The sequence below is a fragment of the Eptesicus fuscus genome, chromosome 1 (assembly GCF_027574615.1).
Source record: "Eptesicus fuscus isolate TK198812 chromosome 1, DD_ASM_mEF_20220401, whole genome shotgun sequence".
Taxonomy (NCBI): Eukaryota; Metazoa; Chordata; class Mammalia; order Chiroptera; family Vespertilionidae; genus Eptesicus; species Eptesicus fuscus.
Window position 1 is genome coordinate 134070425 of NC_072473.1, and position 23229 is coordinate 134093653.

Genomic DNA, 23229 nt, shown 5'->3' on the forward strand with positions numbered 1-23229 from the left:
TCGTGAGAGATGCCATTCCAGCACAAAGAAACAAAAGCGAGAGTGCGTTCTCATTGGGGGCTAATAGCCCACTTGAGCAGAACATTCTGCTTCACCACATGGTGTTCTAGGTACTGTGGCCACGTAACAAATTAGTCCAAAACTTAGTGGCATAAAACAGCTATTGAATACGCTCTCAGGTTTTGGGGCTCCTCCAATGGACAAGACACAGCAGGAATCGAGTTTCTCAGGCCCAGGGTGGCTGGGGCATGAGCTGGATGTGATCAAGAGACCTTAGTTGGGACTCTAGGCCACACGTCACATGGCCTGTCCATGTTGACAGGCTTCCTCACAGCATGGCAGGTGTGTTTCAAGGATGAGAGAGAGAGAGAGAGAGAGAGAGAGAGAGAGAGAGAGAGAGAGAACCAAGCTCAAGTCATCATCCTCAGTGATCTAGACTCAAGAGAACAGAAAATGCACCACGTCTCGATGGAGAACCGCGTGGCCCCAGAAGAGCATATGCGGGAGCAGATACCACTGTGGCTAATTCTGAAATCAGCGCTCTTGGTCTGTGCACTCAGCATGTCCGCTGTGTGTGATCCGGGCCAGTCTGTCAAACATTTGTTTCAAAATTACCTCTATCTATTTGTCAATTAATTTCACCAAAGCATCATTTACTAACGGAATCTGATCTACCTACCTAAAGTTGACAATTTATTGAGTTTGATCCAATATACACCTCCCTGTAACCAGCACGATTTCAATTTATTGGTGGCATTTACTGATATGTCTTGTCTATTATAACTTTCCTATCTGACAGATTCATAGAGAGAGTTCCTCGTTTCCTCCCAATAGTGATCATTTGTGACTCCTCTCTTTTTCCACGATGAAGTCAAACCCATGTTGTTCAACGGTCCACGGTACTTCTTTATTCCACATAATTTGTCAATGAAGCCATCTGGTCTAAAGTTTTCTGTGAGAGGCTAGTTTTTTAACTCAAAATTCTTATTGTTAGACAAGTGTGCCCTTAGACACAGATGTATCATTGTCGAATACGTTTGCCCATGCACCGGGCTCCCTTTTCATGTTGTCGATGGTGTCTTTTGCTGAGCAGCAGCTTTTTACTTTGATGTGGTCCCATTTGTCTATTTTCTTCGTAGTTTCCATTGCCCTGGGAGCTGTATCGGTGAACATACTGCTATGACACATGGCTGAGATTTTGCTGCCTATGGTTTCACGATTTACATTTAAGTCCTTTATCCATTTTGAGTTTACTCTTGTGTACGGTGTAAGTTGGTGGTCTAGTTTCATTTCTTTGCATGTATCTGTCCAGTTTTCCCAGCACCATTTGTTGAAGAGACTGTCTTGACTCCATTGTATGCTCTTGCCTCCTTTGTCAAATATTAATTGAGGGTAATGGCTTGGGTTGATTTCTGGGGTCTCTTCTGTTCCATTGATATATACTCAGTGGCCAGATTATGATGATCTCTGAACGCATAATAATCTGGCCACTCAGTGTATGTATATATGTATATTAGAGGCCCAGTGCATGAATTCGTGTATGGGTGGGGTCCGGCCAGCCTGGCCAGGGGGAGGGGACATGGGCGGTTGGCTGGCCTGCCTGCTGGTCGAACTCCTGGTCGAGGGGACAATTTGCATATTACCCTTTTATTATATAGGATATACACTGAGTGGCCAGATTATTACACATTCAGAGATCATAATAATCTGGCCACTTAGTGTATATGCCTGTTCTTGTGCCTGTACCAGGCTGTTTTGATTACAGTGGCTTTGTAGTAAAACTTGATATCTGGTATTGTGATCCCTGCAACTTTGTTCTTTTTTCTCAAGATTGCTGCAGGCAACTATTCAGGGTCTTTTTTATTCCATATAAATTTTTGGAGTTTTTGTTCTAGATCCGTGAAATATGCCATTGGTATTTTAATAGGGATTGCATTGAATCTGTAGATTGCTTTGGGTAGTATGGACATTTTAATGATGTTGATTCTACCAATCCATGAACATGGTATATTCTTCCACTTGTTTATATATTCCTCTATCTCTTTTTTCAATATCCTGTACTTTTCTGAGTACAGATCTTTTACCTCCTTGGTTTAGTTTATTCCTAAGTATCTTCATTTTTTTGTTGCAGTGGTAAATGGGATTGTTTGCTTAGTTTCTCTTTCTGAGAATTCATTATTGGTGTATAAAAATGCCAAAGATTTCTGGGTGTTAATATTGTGACCTGCTACGTTGCTTTTGCCACTTGCTGTTTCATCATAAAATGTCATTTCAGTATTTGTAAGCATCCTGGTGAATGCATCCCAACATATAAAATATTTCCATATCTGATCATAAAATGTGTGGCAGAAAAGTATGCCATATAAAGGGATGCCCCTTCTAAATATCCCCTATTAATTCCTGTCTCTATAAAGTCAGAAGATACCACAGAGTCTGGATTACTGTAATTATACTGTCCCTTTGAAAGCTCAGCACCCCTTTCTTCTTTCTCTGGATTACTCCAGCCCTTGGTTTTGTTCCAGGTTTCTGTTCTTCCCGTCACCTCTCTGCTCTCTTCTCCAATGTTCCATGTTTCCTTAACAGCCCCACCCTCAGAGGGTGCTGAGCTTTCCCTTGAAGACTTGTGCCATGGCCACATGGGAGTGCCAGCCCCGACTATGGTCCTTTTAAGTACATTGTCCTTTGTCACACTCTCCTTTCTGTCTCAGCGTCCTGCATTGGACTTGGCTTTTTTAAAAAATAAATATTTGTATTGATGTCAGAGAGGAAGAGAGAGATAGAAACATCCATGAGGAGAGAGAATCATTGATCGGCTGCCTCCTGCACGCCCCCTATGAGGATTGAGCCTGCAACCTGGGCATGTGCCCTTGACCAGAATCGAACCTGGGACCCTTCAGTCTGCAGGCCAACGCTCTATCCACTGAGCCACACCGGCCAGGGCTGGACTTTGCTTTTTTTTGGCTCCTCACAGCTCCTCTGTCCTGGACCTGTTATCCTAGTTGCTCCTACACTCTCTGTTTGACACCTTCTGCTGCTTCTCCCTCCCCTGTCCCCACCTGCCCTCTCGTTGCTCATCTCTCTTCACTCACTGTGTGTTTCTGGGCCTCCCCGTGCACCAGGAGTTTCATTTGGTTCCGTGACACAGATGTAGATTCGGTCATCGGGCACCTCCCACGGGGATTACAGGGTGTCCTACGGGGCAAGTTTCTGAGACATTAAATACTATATGCAAGAAGCAGCCGCGCAAAAACCTCTTCAATTCACAAAATTGATTCCATGCTCACAAAGTCAGCGTTTCCTCTCAGCAGGCATCTCCGCTAATGACATTAACGAGGGCCATGCCAGATCTCAGAACAAGGAGAAGAGAAGAAAAATGGTCAAAACTGAGAATTTTAGAAGGGAGTTGTTCCCAGTGGTCCATTTGAACAGTGTAATTACTAAGAAACAAAACCAGAGGAAACAATTTTAATGGTGGTTTTTAGTACCCCGTTACCAATGGACCCAACAACTTATGAGTTGGGATAGTATAAAAAGTGTGCTTATGTTCGCGTAGAAAAACCAGCCCTGGCCAGTTTGCTCAGTGGTTAGAGCGTCCGCCCATGGACGGAAGGGTCCCGGGTTCAATTCTGGTTAAGGGCATGTCCCTCGGTACAGGCTCGATCCTTGGCCCGGTTGGGGCACATGCGGGAGGCAACCAATCGATGTGTCTCTCTCACATCCATGTTTCTTGATCTCTCCCCATCTCTTCCACGCTCTCCAAAAATCAGTGGAGAAAATATCCTCCAGCGAGGATTAACAAAACAAATGAAAACAATGAATAAATAAATAAAGTAGGAAAGGCATCAGTCTGCAGGATAAATCCTCATATTTAGTGAACAGCATCCAAGACCTTATCTTAAGAACGTCTTACCACAGATTAGATAAGACTTTCTAAATTTCCGTTTTAGTTTAATACTACAGGGAGCACAGACACTAAACTGCCAAATAAAGTTTCAACAGTAAGTGGAAGGACTCAAAATTGCTGCTGCTTGTTGGCGGTGATGCAGCCCCAGCACAGCCCATCAGCTTTCTTCTATTTTGCAGGGGGCTTGGTAATGTGGAAGGTAGAAAACAGCATTTCCCCAAAAAGAGGAGAGCCATGACCAGTGTTGAACTTCTTACCCAGCAAGCTTCCTGTGTCACCTTGGGAACTTTCATTAGAAAGATGGGCTTTCTAAAGAGACTAGCTCCCAGCTGTGCTCTCTCTTTCTCTTCTATGTCTTAAGGGTTTTTTTGTTCTGTTGTATTTTAAACTAGAGGCCTAGTGCACAAAATCGTGCACCAGTAGCTTGCGCTTCCCGCCCCACCCGCCGCCACTCATCTTGCCGCCCCGCCTGCCCACCGCTCACTGCCCCACCCACCGCTTCTCTGGCTGGCAGGGAAAGACCGAAAGGTGGTCAATGCACCTCATGATGACTGGTCGAGCAGTCATTCCGGTCGATACGCTTATGGTCCCTGGCCTTTTATTACATAGGAGGTGTGTGTCTCCATGTACATAGATAGAAATAAGCTAGTGGCCCGGTGCACGGATTTGTGCACGTTGCAAGGAAATTAATTAGAAGGTGGCCGGCGGGCTGGGCAACCACTTTAAGCATTTTTGCTGTTTCTTTTGTAACAACATATGCTTATATTATACTAGAGGCCCAGTGCACAAAATTTGTGCATTGGCAGGGTCCCGAGGCCTGGCTGGCAATCAGGGCCAATCGGGGCTTTCCTTCCGCCGGCTGCCAGCTGCCGGCTGAGGCCTTCCTTTGTTCCGCGCCTCCCCCTGGTGGTCACCACACGTCATAGCAAGCGTTCGAACTCCTGGTCAGTTGAAATCCCAAGGGGACAATTTGCATATTAGCCTTTTATTATATAGGATTTTTTTACTTTATAGTTTTACATATCAGTTATTGGCGTCCTGCTATGGAAGATGTGGCTCTCTTATGCTGCTACCTGTCCCTCTTCACTTCCTCTCCCCCGTTTTTATAACATTATTTATATTTAAGTCATTAGTATAATGCGATTATATATCTTGTGTTATACCTGGAGTAAATAGTTGACTTATTTCATTGCTTCATTTTCTGTGTATTATAGCTAATTCATCTCCAGCCTATCTCACTGAGCTATATAACTACTCTCAGATTCAACCCCATTGGACCATTTATCACGTCTTTTTTATCTTGGCAACAGAGCCCTTCATCTGTCTGTTTCATTCTAAATTGGTTGCTATCTTGTTCTTCTGGACCGTCATCATGGGAATTCTCTTTGCTTTTCATCTGTGCTGGGTGCCCTGTTTCCTGGATTTCCTAGACTTGCTTCAAGTCAGACTTACCAGCTCTGAGGTTTAGGCAAGTCCCATAACCTGCATGTGCCTAAGTTGCTTCATCTACAAGTTGAGCAGAATAATCTTAGCTACTCCTAGAGTGAGTGAGAGGACTCAGTAGCATAAATAAAGTATTTAGAATAGTGCCTGCCCCTTTTTCTCTTTCTCTGAAAACCTTAATGATACTCTTTACCCCAGGACCCTGACACTGTATGATCTGCCACTCGGCTGCTGGGCCCCTTAGAACAGTCCCTCTACAAGGCAGAGAGCTATGGGGGCCGGGGTGCGGCTCCCATCTGTATGCACAGCCTCCCATTGTTCTGCCCAGGTTCTGTAGATTTTATTGAATGAGGGCTTCTCAATTTGTTGTAAGCCCTTTGAGCAGTCTCCAGAGACTTTGCATGATTGTGAGGTGTGTGTGTGTTTAATGAAGGTATTTTTTTACTCTTTTATTTCTTTTTTTTAATCTTGATTGTTGAAAATATTACATATGTCCCCCTTTTGCCCCCATTGACCTCTTCTAGCTCACCTTGCCCCCCACCCCAGGCCCTTGCCACCCCATTGTCTGTGTCCATGGGTTATGCATATATGCATACATGTTCATTGATTGTTCATTTTGAATTTTAACCAGCTAAATATATGTCTTGGCAGGGGGAGAGCGGTCCCTGAGCTCACACATTCATTTCAGAAATCCTGCCTAGTCATTGTATTTTTAATAAGTCTGTCTCTTACAACAAACGGGTTTTTCGAAAATAAAATCAAGTGACTTAAAAGGACTAAACTAAGGCTTTTTAAAGGTATTGTGATTTTATTACTGAAATTTGCTCTGAGCTTTGCTTTAATCACAGCTTTATATTTTCGTCTTTAGAAATAATACAAAGAGATAGCTTACCTGTAAAGGTCACCTTCAGAGTTAAATAGCTGTAGACCTAAGAAGCAGTAGAGCTGAGTTCAAATCCTTGCTCTGCAGTGTATTAGTTCTGTGAGTGAGTTACTTCAGTGCTTTCCGCCTCGGCTCGCTCATCTATAAAATGGGTATCATCTGCCTTCGAGGGTTGTAGCGGGGGTGGAATGAGTGGACACATTTAAAATAGAGCCTGACTCATAGCAAATACTCAAAAAACGCTGGCTTATGGTTATTGTTGTTGTTAGACATCTCAAAGGCAAATAATCATCTCATCCGGGTATTATATTATATGACTGGCTAGAACCAGAGATCTAGGGTATAGGATTTGTCCAAGTAGCTGTATGGTCTTCAGTGTCCTCTTGTGGGAGTACATTAGATGTGCTCTCTTCATAAACCTGCTTCTTTTGGAGTTGTGGTCATTTTACATAATACAATTATCTATACTAATAATAGACAAATATGTGAATTGACCATACCTCTGTGATGCCCACAGCCAAGCAGGAGTGAGTGTGCAAATTAACCCAACAAAGATGGCAGGCCTGTGGGCAGCGCGCATGCGCACAGTCACCGAGCAGCTGGGTGCAGGGTGGGATGCCCGCCCACCCACTGTGTAGCTGGGGCGATGCGGCGGGTGTCCCCGGGATCCTGCCCACTCCAAGGGTCCCGGGGATGCCACTGGAGTGTCTGGTCCTGTCAGCCCGGCCTGGGGGCTGCTGGAGTTCCACATCGTTTTGGTTTCTGCAGCCCCTGGACTGGAAGCAGAAGCTAAGAGTGCGGGGAGCACCAGGAACGCTGGGAATCATAGTTCTGGTGGCAGATGCTTTGTGGTATCTCCAAAACACTAGAGCAAAGTGAACCTGGAGCAAGTTACTGTTGTGGGGATGGAGGGAAAGCAAAGGTGAGAGACATAAGTAAAGTCAGAGTGTCGAGGAAAAATTAAAAGGAAGATATCCTGCAACTTCTAGGAAATCTCCACCAATGGAGCAAAGAAAAAAAAAATGCCTCTTATTCTGTGAGCACCAAACCAAACCGGGTTGGGGTGTCAGACAATTTGCTCATATGATTGCAAAGATAGACAGAAACTCCCGGATTGGAGAGAGCTCCCCTGAAGGTTCCCAGATTGAAGAGGATGCAGGTCAGGCTGAGGGACCCACCTCCCATGCATGAATTTCGTGCAACGGGCCACTGGTTCCTGAATAATTAACCAAAGACAAGATCCTCAGGTATAAATGGATTTAAGAAGTAGTTTAAATTTAAATGAAACTTTCAATCTTAGTTATTTTTTCAAAACAAGACCTTTTGGTTATGTCATTCATGATATTAAATAATATAGTGAATATACTATGTAGTGACATAGAAATGCCAGGCATGTATTACTTTTTTTAAAAACTAGTGCTTTCAGTAATGGGAGTACCTTGAAGCATTTTATTTTAAGTTGTGGCACTGCGCTACAGAACAACGTTAACACTCCGTTATCTGCAAGGAGATGGAATTATTTTTTGTGTCATTCTCTGAAAATTTTTTAGTGAGTGTGAATGTGGATTGCCTCACATATTGGACCCTTCGAGCCTCTTCCTCCAATAGGTATACCAGTAGGCTAACAGAAAGATTGCTAGCTGGGACCAGAGGCCTGGCTTCATCTCCCAGTTGTGCTGTGAACTAGCTGCGTGACTTTGGGTGTGTCACTTGCCTTCCTATGGCCTTATTTCCCTTAAGAATCAAATGTGAGAATGGAGAGGAGCATGTGACAATGGCCCTGTTACTGTCCTCCCATTCCTAGTCTCTTTGATGAGTGATGTATACACTTCGAGGCGAGAAAGAAGATGTAATAGACATTGGTGTTTGGTGCTGCCTTCCACGGAGTTGGCAGGAATGTCAGTCTCCTGCAGTCGGACTGATTGGTCAGTGGTGAGAAGTGGAGGCCTGTGTAGATGGTGGTGCTAGGTCCCAGCGGGGTGGGCCCACCTCTGCTGCGGGGAGAATGTTAAGGAGAACTTAGAGGCAACGTGTGACTGTCATTTTGATGAATGAGTTGGGACTTAGCAGCACAGAAGGAAGCAAAGCACACGGAGTCCAACTGAGGAAGCAGTATTTTCAGGAGCAGAGAGCACAAGCTACAGGCAGTTCAGGATGGGTGTCAGGAAGGACGATGGAAGAAGCTAAAAGGACTGGAATATGATTGACACCCCCATAAAAAGAAACCTCACCTACTTGTCTAAGAAGCAGGAAAACCAGGTTCTGTTTTCATTTATGTTGCTAGGTAGCTCTGCGGACCCAGGTAAGATATTGGACTGAAACTAACAATGTTGGGAGGCTCCCAAAGCCACGCTGAGGGATTACCATCTTGGTGTATGGAATGGAGAGCACAGAGGTTGTGGAGTAGTATGGTAATATCTAATGAGAGTAAAACTATGATGACAATTTAATGAGTAGAATGAAAAGAAGGAAGTGGAAGCACAGAACCCATTAAAATATCTTCCCTGTGATCAGACGAGAACCTCCGAGGGCTGAAGCCGGGGGAAGAGCAGCAAGGGGCATGGTGTTTTGACGGGTGTCGCAGAAATGGAATGGACAGGTTTGGGCACTGCACACAGGACGTGGAAGAGAAGTGACAGGTGATGGGAGGGTGACTCCAGGGCCAGGGCTGTCTGGGACAGTAATGATGCCAGTGGTCAGTAGGCCACACTGGGCAGCTCCGTGGATTCTGTTTGACTTTTTGTAACTAGTGTCCTTATTAGCCACTTCCACTGCACCTGATTTTTACTTTTTCCCCCAATAATTCCATGGTCACCTTCAGCTTCAGTTCTGTATGAGCTGTATTACATGATTCCCCAAAGAACTGTAGATGAAAAACTGCAAAGTAAAAGTAGGTTTCGAACCATATAGCAGTTTAATAATTGAATATTCACTTGGTGGTTTAGTAACGGAATATTCACATAGCCAACTTCTTGTCGTCAAACTCGGTTTGATTGACATCTGAGAAAGGTAAGATACAGCGATGCCCACCAAAAATGGTCAGAGGGAAAGGAAACAAAATGTGTGTGTATGCTCCATGCCGTGTGCCATGGCAAACACTTGCATGTACTTCGACAATCAATTCCTTATTTAGTTAATTCTAGATAACTAGAGGCCTGATGCATGAAATTCATGCAAGGGGCTCAGCTCTCGCAGCCCCGGCTTCATCTGGAAGGTCGTCTGGATGGTTGTTCGGCTGTTCCTAACGACACCCAGGGTGGGAGCTCTTCTCCTACTCTTCCCACTGTGTAGATGAGGGAACCAATGTGCTGAGGTGGTGCAGCTACTAAGTGATGGAGACAAGATTTAAAGACGTGCCTCTTGACTACAAGTCTGTTGCTCTGTCTCTTGTACCCTAAGTGCATCCCTTTGGTACCTTTTCTGGAAAAGTCACTTTAATATAAAATAAGTCACCCTATATAATAAAGAGCTAATATGCTAATTAGACCGAACAGCCCAACGACGTCTAGACGACCTTCTGGACGAAGCCGGGGCTGCGAGGGCTGAGCCCCTTGCACGAATTTCATGCATCAGGCCTCTAGTTATCTAGAATTAACTAAATAACGAATTGATTGTCTTTGTTTTTCATAACATTGAGACATGAATTAGGCCTTTTGTTACTACAAGTGACAAATGATTCTTTTTTTAAATATATTTTTATTGATTTCAGAGAGGCAGGGAGAGGGGGGGAGAGAGAGAAACATCAATGATGAGAGAGAATCATTGATTGGCTGCCTCCTGCATGCCCCACACTGGGGATGGAGTCCGCAACCCAGGGATGTACCCTGATGGGAATCAAACCCTGACCTCCTGGTTCATAGGTCGATGAGCAACCACTGAGCCATGCCAATGAGGCTCTGGGGAGACTTAGTCCTGCTGGTAGTATTTCTTGGGCTGGCCCCATCCTGGAGGAAGGAGGGATGGAGGGAAGTGGGTAGTAAGGAAGCTTGTGCTGCCACATAACCTTGTTGAGCTACCTGGCTATCTGTGTAGAAATAAGAATATAATGTAAATATAGATAACATAATTAGAAAAGTGTGAAATACAGGTATGTGAATAACATTTTTTTACTTAGACCTATTAGTTGAATTCCTATCTTATTGCAATAACTTACTTTTTAAACTTTATCAAATAAAAATTTATGCACAATAAAATGAACCTATTCAAGTGTACAGGTAACTGAATTTTAACAAATATATATGTACATATACTCTATCATCCCACAAAGTTTCTTCATGCTTCTGCCATGTATGTTTTTTAAGGCTTTAATATGAAAAGTATTGACATACAAACTGACATTTCTCTAATTTTCTTTTACAAAGTTAGGAGTACCTTATCTTTTAAATAGGTGTCTGATTTTTATAATAGTCAAATGTCCCCTCTTTCTCCCTTTTTTGTAAGAACTTTTTGGTTTACATTTCCAAAAATAAAAAGGAACAGAGGCAATCAGTTGATGTGTCTCACTCACATCAATATTTCTCTTGCTGTCTCTCTCCCTCCCTTTCACTCTCTCTAAAAAAAAAATTAAAAAAAATCAATGGAAAATATCCTCAGATGAGCATTAACAAAACAAAACAACAACATTCATCGGGAGGCAGGAAAATGTGAAAGAGCGCAGAGAAATAGAGTTTGCATTAACCCAGATTGGGGGTTGGGCCTGTCTGGGCTTCTGGTCAACCACTCGTTGAGAAGGTCAACTCTCCTGATTGACAGGAAGATGGCCTCATGGAAGCCCCCTGGCCTGGATGGTTGCCAAGGCAGCTGGGACCCTTCATCTTTGAATTCACTATTAGGTAAAGGTGGAACTCAGCAACAGAATTGACTTTGCTACTACAGGGTAGAGCAAAAGTAGGTTTACAGCTATTTGTATGGAAAATAATACAATCTACACTAATAAAAGAGAAGTATTCTAATTGACCGTACCTTCACAACACCCACCGGCCAATCAGGAGTGGGTATGCAAATTAACCCAACAAAGATGGCAGGTTAATTTGCATACACAGGCACCGAGTGGTGAGGAACGGGGCGGGATGCAGGCTTTCTGCACCACCCCAGCCGCTCCGGGCCTCTGGGCAGCGTGGGAAGGCAGAAAGGCGGCTCCGGGCCGGAGCGGAAAGGCAGCTCTGACCAGAGCGAAGGCGGTGCCAGCAGCCAGGGGAAGGAAGGCCCATTATTGCATGAATCTTCGTGCATCGGGCTTCTAGTAATTAATAAATATGAATACCAAAATAAACTCTGTTTCATGTAGTCACAACTGTAAACTTCCTTTTGCCCCATCCTGTACAGTCCTTCCACCATTCTGCTTGGATTTCTTTCTTAAACTAGCATGTGGTCATTCATTTCAGGACACCAAGGAACAAATGTTGAGTCAATAATGACTTTTGTTGTTAATATTGATTTAGATGAACACATTACTACTTGTCAAATTATGTCTAGGAGTAGATTAGAATATTCTCTCTCTGTTCATTTGGAGGCTGGGTCAGCTCTTAGCGAATTTTGTTAACTCTTGAGTTTCTAACACAACCTGGCATTATGGCATTCTGAAAGAAGCATCCAACTCTTAGTAGCTTGCTCTATCAGCAGGGAATTACTAGCACTTAACCTTTTGCACTTGGATGTCGAGTGTGACTCGACACGGTTAACATTAGAATAAAAGAATCGAGAAAAAAGCAAGCGAGTGCAAAGGGTTAACACATATATCTTTCATTAGCATTTGCATCAAAAACAAACATTTCAAGTTTAATTTCCTGGAATCTATAGTTCGAATGGATATATAATACATTTGTATTTTTTAAACCATGGTTTTCTATTTGGGATTTCTAATCCTGCCATTTAATCGATACTATTTTTATGTTGTTCGTTTTGTGCTATTCAATTAGAGTTCTGATTTTAGTCACTGAAACGTCAGATTTAAATGTTTTAAATGTGACATTTAGATGTTTTTAGTCTTTGAAGGCAGGGTCTCCACAATTCTGTGTTCATTTCGAGGATGGCAGGTGATAGTGACTCAGCCAGGAGCGTGTTCAGCCAGTTCTAATGGAAGGTTCTTTTTCTTAATGTTTTTATTGATCTCAGAGAGGAAGGGAGAGGGAGAGAGAGATAGAAACATCCGTGATGAGAGAGAATCACGGATCGGCTGCCTCCTGCACGCCCCACCCTGGGCATCGAGCCCGCAACCCGAACATGTGCCCTGACCGGGAATTGAACCATGACCTCCTGGTTCATAGGTCAACCGACGCTCAACCACTGAGCCAGGCCGGCCGGGCTAATGGAAGGTTCTTGAGTGCATTCCTGTCTGCTTGAAGTCTCCCAGAATAACAGATGTGGCAGCTGGTGAGCGTGGAGGCTGAAACGCACGCAGTTGCATGAAAGGGGCAACATGAACAATAAACTAAAAACAGGAGAAAAGACCGTTTTCAGCGTGGCAAACACTAAACCTCTGTTTACTTCTGGACTCCAAGGTCAGAGCATTGAGCGAAAATCCGCTTTTATATCAGCATAGAAAGCAATGGAAAGAGAGAGACTACACTACGGTGAAGACAGAAGGCATTAAAAGGGTAGCTTCTGAGAAAATGAGAAGCTAGAGGCAAACATGAAAATAAGTAATAAAACTCCTAAGCTTTGCAGAGCATCAGGAGGTAGAACGTTCTGGAAGGAAGAGAAACACTGCAGACACCTGATGGATGTTGCCAGGCTTCCGGCAGGACTTCCCCGCACAGCCCCGCACCTGCCACCAGCGCCCCTCCCTGCGGGACCTTCGCAGCCACATTAAGGGATGGGGACCATCTGGTCTCTTCCTGACAGCGCACACTGAGCGCCCCCCCCCCAGCCGCATTGCTGCCCCCACACAGTCCTTCCACACCTCCTTCCTCATTCCAGCCCCCCCCCCGCCCTCTGCAGGGGGCTCAGCAGACCCCACAGGTCCTGCCCCACCCCCTGCCTCCCCATTGCACTTGCACATCCTGTGGGCTTCTCATCACTGCCACTTCCACACACACAGTGTTCCCTGTAAGACAGCAGCAAACACAGACAGGCAACCTTCTTCCCTCCCTCCCTCCTTCCTTCCTCCCTCCCTCCTTCCTTCCCTCCTTCTTTCCTCCTTCCTTCCCTTCCTTCTTCCCTTCCCCCTCCTTCCCTTCCTCCTTTCTTCCTTCCCTCATTCCCTCCTTCCTTCCTTCCTTCCTTTCCTTCCTTCCTTCCTTCCTTCCTTCCTTCCTTCCTTTCCCTTCCTTCCTTTCCTTCCTTCCTTCTCTCCCTCTCTCCCTCCTCCCTCCCTTCCCTTTCCCTCCTTCCTTCCTTCCTTCCTTCCTTCCTTCCCTCCTTCCTTCTTTCCTTCCTTCCTTCCTTCCTTCCTTCCTTCCTTCCCTCCCTCCCTTCCTTCCTCCTTCTTTTCCTTCCTTCCTTCCTTCCTTCCTTCCTTCCTTCCTTCCTTCCTTCCCTCCCTCCTTCTTTCCTTCCTTCCTTCCTTCCTTCCTTCCTTCCTTCCTTCCTTCCTTTATGTATTTATTTTTTGTGTTGTTGTTGTTGATCCTCACCAAGGATAGTTTTTCCATTGATTTTTAGAGAGAGTGGAAGGGAGGGGGAAGAGAAACATCGATTTATTGATTCGCGCATGTGCCTCAACCAGTGGCCTGGGATCCCGAGATAAGTGCCCTTGACAGGAATCGAACCCACAACCCTTCATCCCAGGGCTAACACTCTAACCACTCAGCCAAACCGGCCGAGTCAATCAAACCTTCTTTGGCACTTCTGTCCCTTTCCTGCTGCCAGATTCTTTGAATCTAATCATGTCTACGCCCGTCATCATGGCACTGGAGCGGCCAGGGCTCAAACCTACCCCTGGTGGTAGCAACGTGACCTTGAACACCTTTCTAAGCCCGTTTCCTCATCTGTAAAATACCCACCTCAGCCCAGACCAGGAGGTCAGGGTTCGATTCCCGGTCAGGGCACAGGCCCGGGTTGCGGGCTCCATCCCCAGTGGGGGCCGTGCAGGAGGCAGCTGATCCATGATTCTCTCTCAACACTGATGTTTCTATCTCTCTCCCTCTCCCTTTCTCTCTGAAATGACTAAAAATGATATAAATAAATAAATGGATAAATAAATAACCTACCTCACAGGGTTGTTGGGACATATATGACAATGACTATATTAAGCACTTAGCCCAGTGAGAGACATGATAAATTTTAATTTATTACACAATTGTCTCCTACTTACTGACGTCAAACCTGACATCTCCACAGAACTTCACCTTACCCAGAATGCTAATGGTCTTTTCTGACTGAATCTTACAGCCTTTCCTCTGCCTTCTTTGACTATTCATGCCTTCATTCCCTCTCTTCTCTGGACTTCCTTAATGTTGTGTTATCGATTCTTCCTTTTCTGGTAGCTTCTTTTTTGTCTGACTCACTGATTTGCTTTCTTCATTCTACCCTACCCTATGGAAGTCTATGGCTTCCTCTGCAGCCATTGCTCTTGTTGACAAGACTAAGTTGGATTAATAAATCAGAGAGGAGATAATGTTATCTCTTGGGCTTTGGGCAATGTATTCTTCCCCTTTGTTCTTCTTTACCTGCCTCCCTTCTACTTCCAAGTATAAAAATGTTATATTGGATTTAATTCATCCAAACAGGCAGATCTCCAGCACTATTAACACAGGAAGGCTTGAAGTATCTCGTTCCCTGTAGACATGGCAAGTGATACCAATAGCTGAACTGTGTTCAGATGATGATGATGATGATATTAATATTTTCCAAATATTATTGTAGAACTTGCACACTGGCTTAACCTACGTTATCTGAGATTGTTCTTTAGAATAACACTGTAGGTCGTGACCTGAATTATCCAGCACATTATAAATGACTAGTAGCCCTGCTCACGAATCCATGGGCCAGTAGCTCTCTGCAGGGCCTGCCTGGCCGCTCCGCGCCTGCTGCCCAGAGGCTCTCTGTGGCCCAGAGGCCCATCCGCGGCCGGGTGCTAAACGCTTGCCTCATCACCGCGGCAATGAAGCAGGCATTCAGCTAAGCTGCTCACGCTGCCTGTTCTCAGTGGCCGCCCTACCCCCTCACACACATTGGGACTAGGGGACTCCGGAGGGGCTGAGAGGACTGGGCGCCACCATCTTGTGGCTATGGCCGCCACCATCTTTGTGACGGAGTGATGGTTAATTTGCATATTACCCTTTTATTAGATAGGCCATTTTAAAAATTCTGACTTTGATGCTGGGAGTAGTATCTTTTCTGTTTAAACCATACTCTTTTTTTTTTTTTTGCCTCTATTCCATATAACTTCTCGGATGTGTCTTGTCTATAAATGCTAGATTTTAAAAAAGAAAAAAAGAGAAAAATATAAATGCTAGATTTTAGGCTACAGAATAGACAACATATCCTTACCCATTTTAGGGAAAACTAAGAAAAAGAAGTTAAATTTAAAACAGCAAATTGAGTTACTTATTAGCAGATTAAGAAAGAATTGTGAATTTCAAAACTTGATTGTAAATGTTTGGGGAGTGTATTTATTTGTGCTATTTACATTTTTTATTAATAAGAGCCGACTCTAAAATGTATATAGATTTAAAGTGGCAGAAGACATAGAAAAATTGCAGTGTCAGAGATTCTAAAGGGTGAAAAGTTAGGCTTAGCTTAAATGGGGGATTTCACCTCTTTAGTTAGAGAAGTCTTCATGTTCCCATAGATCATATCCATTCATTCATTATTCACTCTGATGGTCTTTGGTTCCTACCTAACGAAGTATGTTGTGTGTTTGTTTTTCAGATCTAAAGCGGGAAGCCAGTATCTGTCACATGCTGAAACATCCCCACATTGTAGAGTTATTGGAGACATATAGCTCAGATGGAATGCTTTACATGGTTTTTGAATTGTGAGTGTACATTCTGTTATTTTTTTCTAAGGGTTAAAGTTTTTAGCCACATTGGTTTAGGATAACGCTAATACCTTCTTTTACAATTGAAGAATAGTTGTGAACTCATCTCTTTAGACCTGAAGTAGTAAGAGAAGAAGCATTGTCTCATCTTCAGGTTTGCAGTGCTGAGGGAGCAGAAATAGGTCATGTTTAGTTACCCTCACATTCTTAGCATACTTTGGAGAAGAGGCTTTAAAAAGAAAGAGTTCAGAGAGATAGGAAGCCCCAAAATAGAACATTCTGATCATCAGAGTCTTAGTGGGGAGGAGTGGGATGGCGGTGCAAGCCTCCACGTAGCCAGCCTCGCCAGCAACTCCAAACAAGTGATAACACGCTTCACTTCCTCATTGATGCAATCGCCAGCATCGACAGGAAAGTCTGCAGATAACAGTGTATCTTGATTTCAATCAGCCCCTTGCCGCATTTCTCACACAATTATTGTCAATAAGATGGAGAAATGGGAGCCAAGGCTGGGACGGCTGGGTCATTGTACAGCTGGTTGGATGATTGTGTCCCAAGTTCACACCCTTTATGGGATGCCATCCTCTTCTGTTCCAATTCCAATCAGTGCCTCTGATTAGGGTCCCTCGCAGGGTAGTAATCAAGGAGTTGCCAGGGCTAAAGTCATTTGAAGGCTCCACTGGGGATAGACCTTCTTCTGGTCCCACTCACTCGGTTGCTGGCAGCAGGCGATGGGACTGTGGGCCTTCGTTCCTCAGGAGCTGGTGGCCTGAGCCGCCCTAGGTTCCTTGCAACTGGGTCCTTCCATGGAGCAGCTCACAGCATGGCAGCTGGCTGCACCAGAGCGAGCAAGCAAGTGGGCAAGCGTACGAACTAAATTGAAGTCAAGGCCGGCCAGCCTGGTTCAGTGCTTGAGCGTTGACCTATGAACCAGGAGGTCACGGTTCGATTCTTGGTCAAGGGCACAGGCCCAGGTTGAGGGCTCCAACCCCAGTAGGGGGGTGTGCAGGAGGCAGCCGATCCACGATTCTCTCTCATCATTGATGATTCTCTCTCATCACTGATGCGTCTAGCTCTCTCTGCCTCTCCCTTCCTCTCTGAAATCAATAAAATATACTTAAAAAAGCCCGAAGTCAATCTTGGAACCTAATCTCAGAAATCACACAGCAGCACTTCCGCCATATTCTGGATCCAGCCCACACACAAGCGGAAGGGATTATGCAAGGGTGCGAGTACCAGGAGGTAGCGATCCCTGGGAACTGGGTCAAAGGCTACTCCCACAGAGGGCTGGCTACCACATTGACTCTCTAGATCAGGACTTTACAATATTTCACAAGTTTGCAGCAAAGGAGCTGATGAAATATCAGGCCAAAGGTAATAGCAACACATTCATTCAAATCTGTAAGTTCTTTGAAGTTCACTGTGGATTTGGTTGTAGCTGCTTAGGTAAAAAAAGGATGTAGACGTTTTACAACTAACTAAACAGCCCTGCGTGGAACCTTTGACTCTACTAATTATAAGCACATAGTATTCCGAGCCAAACCACACTCCCGCTGTATTGTATACTGCTCATTCTCCCCATAGTAAGCAGGCATTGCCATCCTTCCAGAGGGGGTGGATAACCAGAGCGGGAAAGAACCTAGAAATTCTGTCATAGAGTCACAGCCTTCAAAACCTTTGTTGGCAAACCCACTAAAAGAATTTTGAAAACTACACTGAGTGGCCAAATTATTATGATCTCTGAACGCATAATAATCTGGCCACTCAGTGTGTGTATGTGTGTGTGTATATATATATATATTAGAGGCCCGGTGCATGAATTTGTGCATGGGTGGGGTCAAGCCAGCCATGCCAGGGGAAGGGGACATGGGCAGTTGGCCAGCCTGCCTCCTGGTCGAACTCCTAGTCTAGGGGACAATTTTCATATTAGCCTTATATTCTATAGGATATACACTGAGTGGCCAGATTATTATGCATTCAGAGATCATATTCATCTGGCCACTCAGTGTATGTACGTCCTCACTTATTTTTTAAATAAGCTTACTGATTTTTGAGAGAGGGGAAGGGTGTGGGAGAAACATCAATTGGCTGCCTCCTGCATGCTCCCTACTGGGGATGGAGCCTGCAACCCAGGCCTGTGTCCTGACCAGGAATCGAACCCTGACCTCCTGGTACACAGGATGGCACCCGGACGACGCCCAACCGAATGAGCCACACCAGCCAGGTCCTCCTCACATAGTTTTAAGTTGATCAATAACAACTTTTGATGTGAGGTTGTCATTTTCAGTTTTGTATGTTCCTTTAAATATGTTTTCTTCGAAACTAGAGCCGCACCTTCTTCTCAGTGTCTGTCTGCTCGGTGACCTAAGTGGCAAAGCTGGTCATCATTGTCAAACCAATGAGCCAAACCAGGCTCGCTTTCTGACAGAAAAGAATCCGACTTCATTTTTCAAATAAACTTAGAGTATGAATAGACGTCTCTGTGACAACCTGTTGCTATTGATTCCTAATTCTAAAATGGATCAGGCTTTGTTACGAATATATTGTCCGGATGAAATAAGATGGCTCTCCCCTTTCTTTTTTTTTTTTTTTAAATATGTTTTTATTGGTTTTTAGAGAGAGAGGAAGGGAGAGGGAGAGAGAGATAGAAACATCAATGATGAGCCCTAGCCAGTTTGGCTCAATGGATAGAGCATCCACCTGCGGACCGATGGGTCCCGGGTTTGATTCCGGCCAAGGGCACAGGCCCGGGTTGTGGGCTCGATCTCCAGTAGGGGGTGTGCAGGAGGCAGCCAATCAATGATTCTCTCTCATCATTGATGTTTCTCTCTCTCTCATACTCTCCCTTCCTCTCTCTGAAGTCAATAAAAACATATTAAATAAGTAAATAAACAATAAAATAAAATTGCCTATTTACCAGTCCCAATAACACCTGATCCCAGTGTTAACCTAAATCGTTAGAACATAAATTTCTACTTGAAATTTTTTAACCTCTTTGGGGAATTTTTAAATAAAGAGAATACTATACTGAAAGTCAGTGTACCTGTCACCCAAGCTTCAACCATTAGCAACATTTTGCTATTCTTTTCCTACTTATTCTTTACTAATGTCTCTTCTCTCTCCTGGAGATTCCTAAGCAGTGTCGTATCAACTGGAAGTTCTTCTGTTTGTATTTCTGACAGTATTCCTTTTTAATTTTTTTAAATATATTTTATTGATTTTTTCCAGAGAGGAAGGGAGAGGGATAGAGAGTTGGAAACATCGATGAGAGAGAAACATCGATCAGCTGCCTCTTGCACACTCCCTACTGGGGATGTGCCCGCAACCAAGGTACATGCCCTTGACCGGAATCGAACCTGGGACCCTTCTATCCACTGAGCCAAACTGGCTAGGGCAGTATTACTTTTTTTAAATGACCGAAACAATATTATCACATCTAGCAAAATCAATAATAATGCCTTAATATCATATATTCAATTGATACTCAGTTTCCCCTGATTGAACATGAATTCTAAAGGACATATTTCTAAATTTAGAAGTGCTTTATTAGCTCTAGGGATCTGGAAATAGATTATAAATTCGTAGGTTAAATTGCTTCGTTATTTCTCAAAAGGATCAGAAACAAAATAGAAATATAAAATTGTTTTTGTATCATGATTTTTCATCAATTCACCCAAGTTTTTTGCATACTCTGATCTCCTGGATCAGTGGTCGGCAAACTCATTCGTCAACAGAGCCAGACATCAACAGTACAATGATTGAAATTTCTTTGGAGAGCCACATTTTTTAAACTTAAACTTCTTCTAACGCCACTTCTTCAACATAGACTCGCCCAGGCCGTGGTATTTTGTGGAAGAGCCACACTCAAGGAGCCAAAGAGCCACATGTGGCTCGCGAGCCGCAGTTTGCCGACCACGGTCCTGGGTGGAAAGCAAACAGTCAAAACCATTGATTCCTGTAAGATTTAAGGTCCCGTAGAGCAAAGAGCAAAGCAGTGAGCTTGTGTGCAGCTCCACCTACTGGCGAGGCAAGAGATTGCTCATCGAGCTGCAGGGCCAGGAGCTAGTCCAGAATTAGTTCCCTATTTCTGGCAACAGAATAGAATTCATTAGCTCCGCACTCAGGGACTCATTGCTCATTCTGCATAATATGGATCCTTACCCAGACAGAGTGGACAAGGAAGGAGAAACAATATAGTTGGGTTATCCGTGACTTTCTCTTTTAGTGTATTTTTATTGATTTCAGAGAGGAAGGGAGAGGGAGAGAGAGAGAGAAACACCAATGATGAGAGAGAATCATGGATCGGCTGCCTCCTGCACACCCCCCACTGGGGATCGAGCCCACAACCCGGACATGTGCCCTGACCCGGAATCGAACCGTGACCTCCTGGTTCATAAGGTCGACGCTCAACCACTGAGCCGCGCTGGCTGGGCTCAGTGAGTTCCTTAATATGCTATCTATATCTGTCTTTGCCACAGAGTATCTGTAACCATCTGTCCCATGTTTTTCCTAAACTGAAGTCATGAAATTATATGGCCTAATCATGTTAGAAAATCCTATAACATACCCATTATATGACAAATGGTTTATCAGTTGAAAGCATGCTCAAATACAGAAACTCGCTGAGCCAGAACTCCAGGCCTGGAAAAGATTAGAGCAGTAGACTTCAAAATGTGCCATTGGCAAGTCCTGAGCTTGCGAAACAAGCATGTACCCACCCAGTCCCCACCCCTCGTTCTCAGTTTCAACCAATGTGGGTCCAGAGCAGGAGGTCAAGAGATGATTGACCTTTAAAGTAGGGGTCATACTCCTCAGAGACCATGTTGTCATTTTTCCCAGCACACAGTAGTTGGTTGGAAATGTACATGCGTCTGCATTATATCTATTGCTTTGGGATTGCACTTAACCTGTAGCAATTTGCTGAAACAGGTTTTAAAATGTAGGTTCCAATTTAAAGACAGGGCTGCATTGTGTCACACACACCTAGGTTAAATGTGTATTTCTACATCACACATCTGAGCTCGTCTTTAGGAGTGTCTGATACTTGAGTTAAGCTGTAAATCCTAAATTGGCTAGCCGAGGAATATTAATTACCTTATTATAGAATGATTACATAGACCACAGGGAGAGTTTTACAGTAACTAAATATGGATTTCAGACATCTGACATGAAAACAGTAGTTTGTAGCTTTTAAAACAATATTAGCAGTGTGTATTTTTGAGCTCACAACAGAGATAAATAGACTGAAGGCGCTTTTATTTGTTATTTTAGTTCATTTTCTTTCGGTCTGGTGTTCATGTTTGGGATGGGAGTTTTTGTGGAATTCATTTCTACTGATAGAGTAGAATTGATTAATATTTATCAACAAACTTGCCACTTAGAGGAAAATAGATTTTTTTCATATCAAGCAAGAAAAATCTGGACTGTACCATTTTAATTGCTATGAAGATGTGTACATATTTTATGTGTACATATTTTAGCTAGTCTGATCTACTTCGGTTTTTTGTTTTGATGTGTAATGATATAAATTGCCATTCATTCAGCATGTATTTCTTGAATGCTGCTTAAGTGCTGGGTAATAGGAAATGGTTGGGGAATCGTGTTTGGTCCTAGTAAACATTAGAAACTAGATACTTATGGTAATTCAATAAGATATACGATAGGATGTAGCTGGTGCCTGTGTAACATTATAAACATGTTAAAATTAAACATTTCTCTTGACCAGCTCTCCACTCTATTAAATGTTTAGTTGCATTTTAGTTTTAAGAACTGTATGTCAGGGGTCCCCCAGGGCACCCCTAGCTTTGACGATTCACTAAGAGAACTCAGAAGTCTCCCCATAGAGTCATCTTCACAGCTCTGATTTATTGCAGCTAAAGGACATAAAGCAAAGTCAGCAAAAGGAAAGGGTGAGCGGGTTGAAGTTCAGGGCCAACACATGCGCACTGTTGCCAACCAGGGAAGCTCACTGGACACTCGGCACCCCCGGGGTTTTATCGGGGAGCTTGTCATGCAGGCACCCCCTCCCTGGTGCATACCAAATTCCAGACTCCCGGAAAGAAGGCAGGTGTTCAGGATAAATCACATGGTTTGTACAAAATGCTTTAGACACAGTGACCCCTCTTTTCAGTTAGGAGGGGAGGGAGTCCTCCGAATTCCCAGATGCCAATCAAGAGCCAACCTTGGAAGCAGGGCTTTCAAGCTTTTCAAAGCATAGCACTTGCCCTAGCCAGTGTGGCTCAGTGGATAGAGCGTCGGCCTGCGGACTGAAGGGACCCGGACCTGAAGGGACCCGGGTTCGATTCCAGTCAAGGGCACATGCCCAGGTTGCGGGCTCGATCCACAGTGTGGGGTGTGCAGGAGGCAGCTGATCCATGATTCTCTCTCATCACGGATGTTTCTCTCTCTCCCTCTCCTTTCCTCTCTGAAATCAATAAAAATATAGTATTTTTTTTAAATATAACACTTTAGGCCTGCTACTATGTTAACTTTTTTTTCTGCACAAACTAAAATAGAGATAAATAGAAGGGTTTTGAGTTGATAAATTCCTGGATCTGCAAGCAAAACATAATTACCTATAAAAATAATTGTAGAGTTTGTGTTTTATTTTAACTTTTAACTATAATTACTGTATGATTTTGACATTCATTTAAAAATTTTTAGGTGTCCCAGTTTTTGTATAAAACAAATCTTAGATTGAGATATTACAGCATATAGTAGATTTTAAGCTTTGAATGCTATATTTGAAAACAAACTACATTCTGATGCCTGCTGTCTTAGAAATGTATTTGAAGGTGTCACTCCGGTAATTTATTTTGTATATGAAAGCTGATCTTCAACCACTAATATATACACATAAAATAGGCAGAAGATTCCGTTAACTTTCTTGGATTTAAAAGAAGCAGTTTGTTCATTTAAAAATGAAAATTATAAGCAGTTTTTAGTGTTGACAACCTTTACAATACACACACTTTGTACAAACTTAGAAATTATGGAAAATTATAATGACAAAAATAATACCATTTGCAAAAGTTAATCTCAGCGAGCCTTCCAGGACATTCCTTGTACTTACACTCA

General features: G+C 43.7%; 1 protein-coding gene across 7 annotated transcripts in view; it reads left to right on the forward strand.

The window, feature by feature from the left end:
• The window catches only part of CASK (calcium/calmodulin dependent serine protein kinase), a 291959-nt gene that overhangs the window by 93239 nt on the left and 175491 nt on the right, over positions 1-23229 (forward strand). For all 7 annotated transcript variants that reach the window (XM_054714350.1, XM_054714353.1, XM_054714355.1 and 4 more), the window contains exon 3: positions 16044-16149. In XM_054714350.1, the coding sequence (XP_054570325.1) occupies positions 16044-16149 (106 nt within the window). The remainder of the gene's footprint in view (positions 1-16043; positions 16150-23229) is intronic.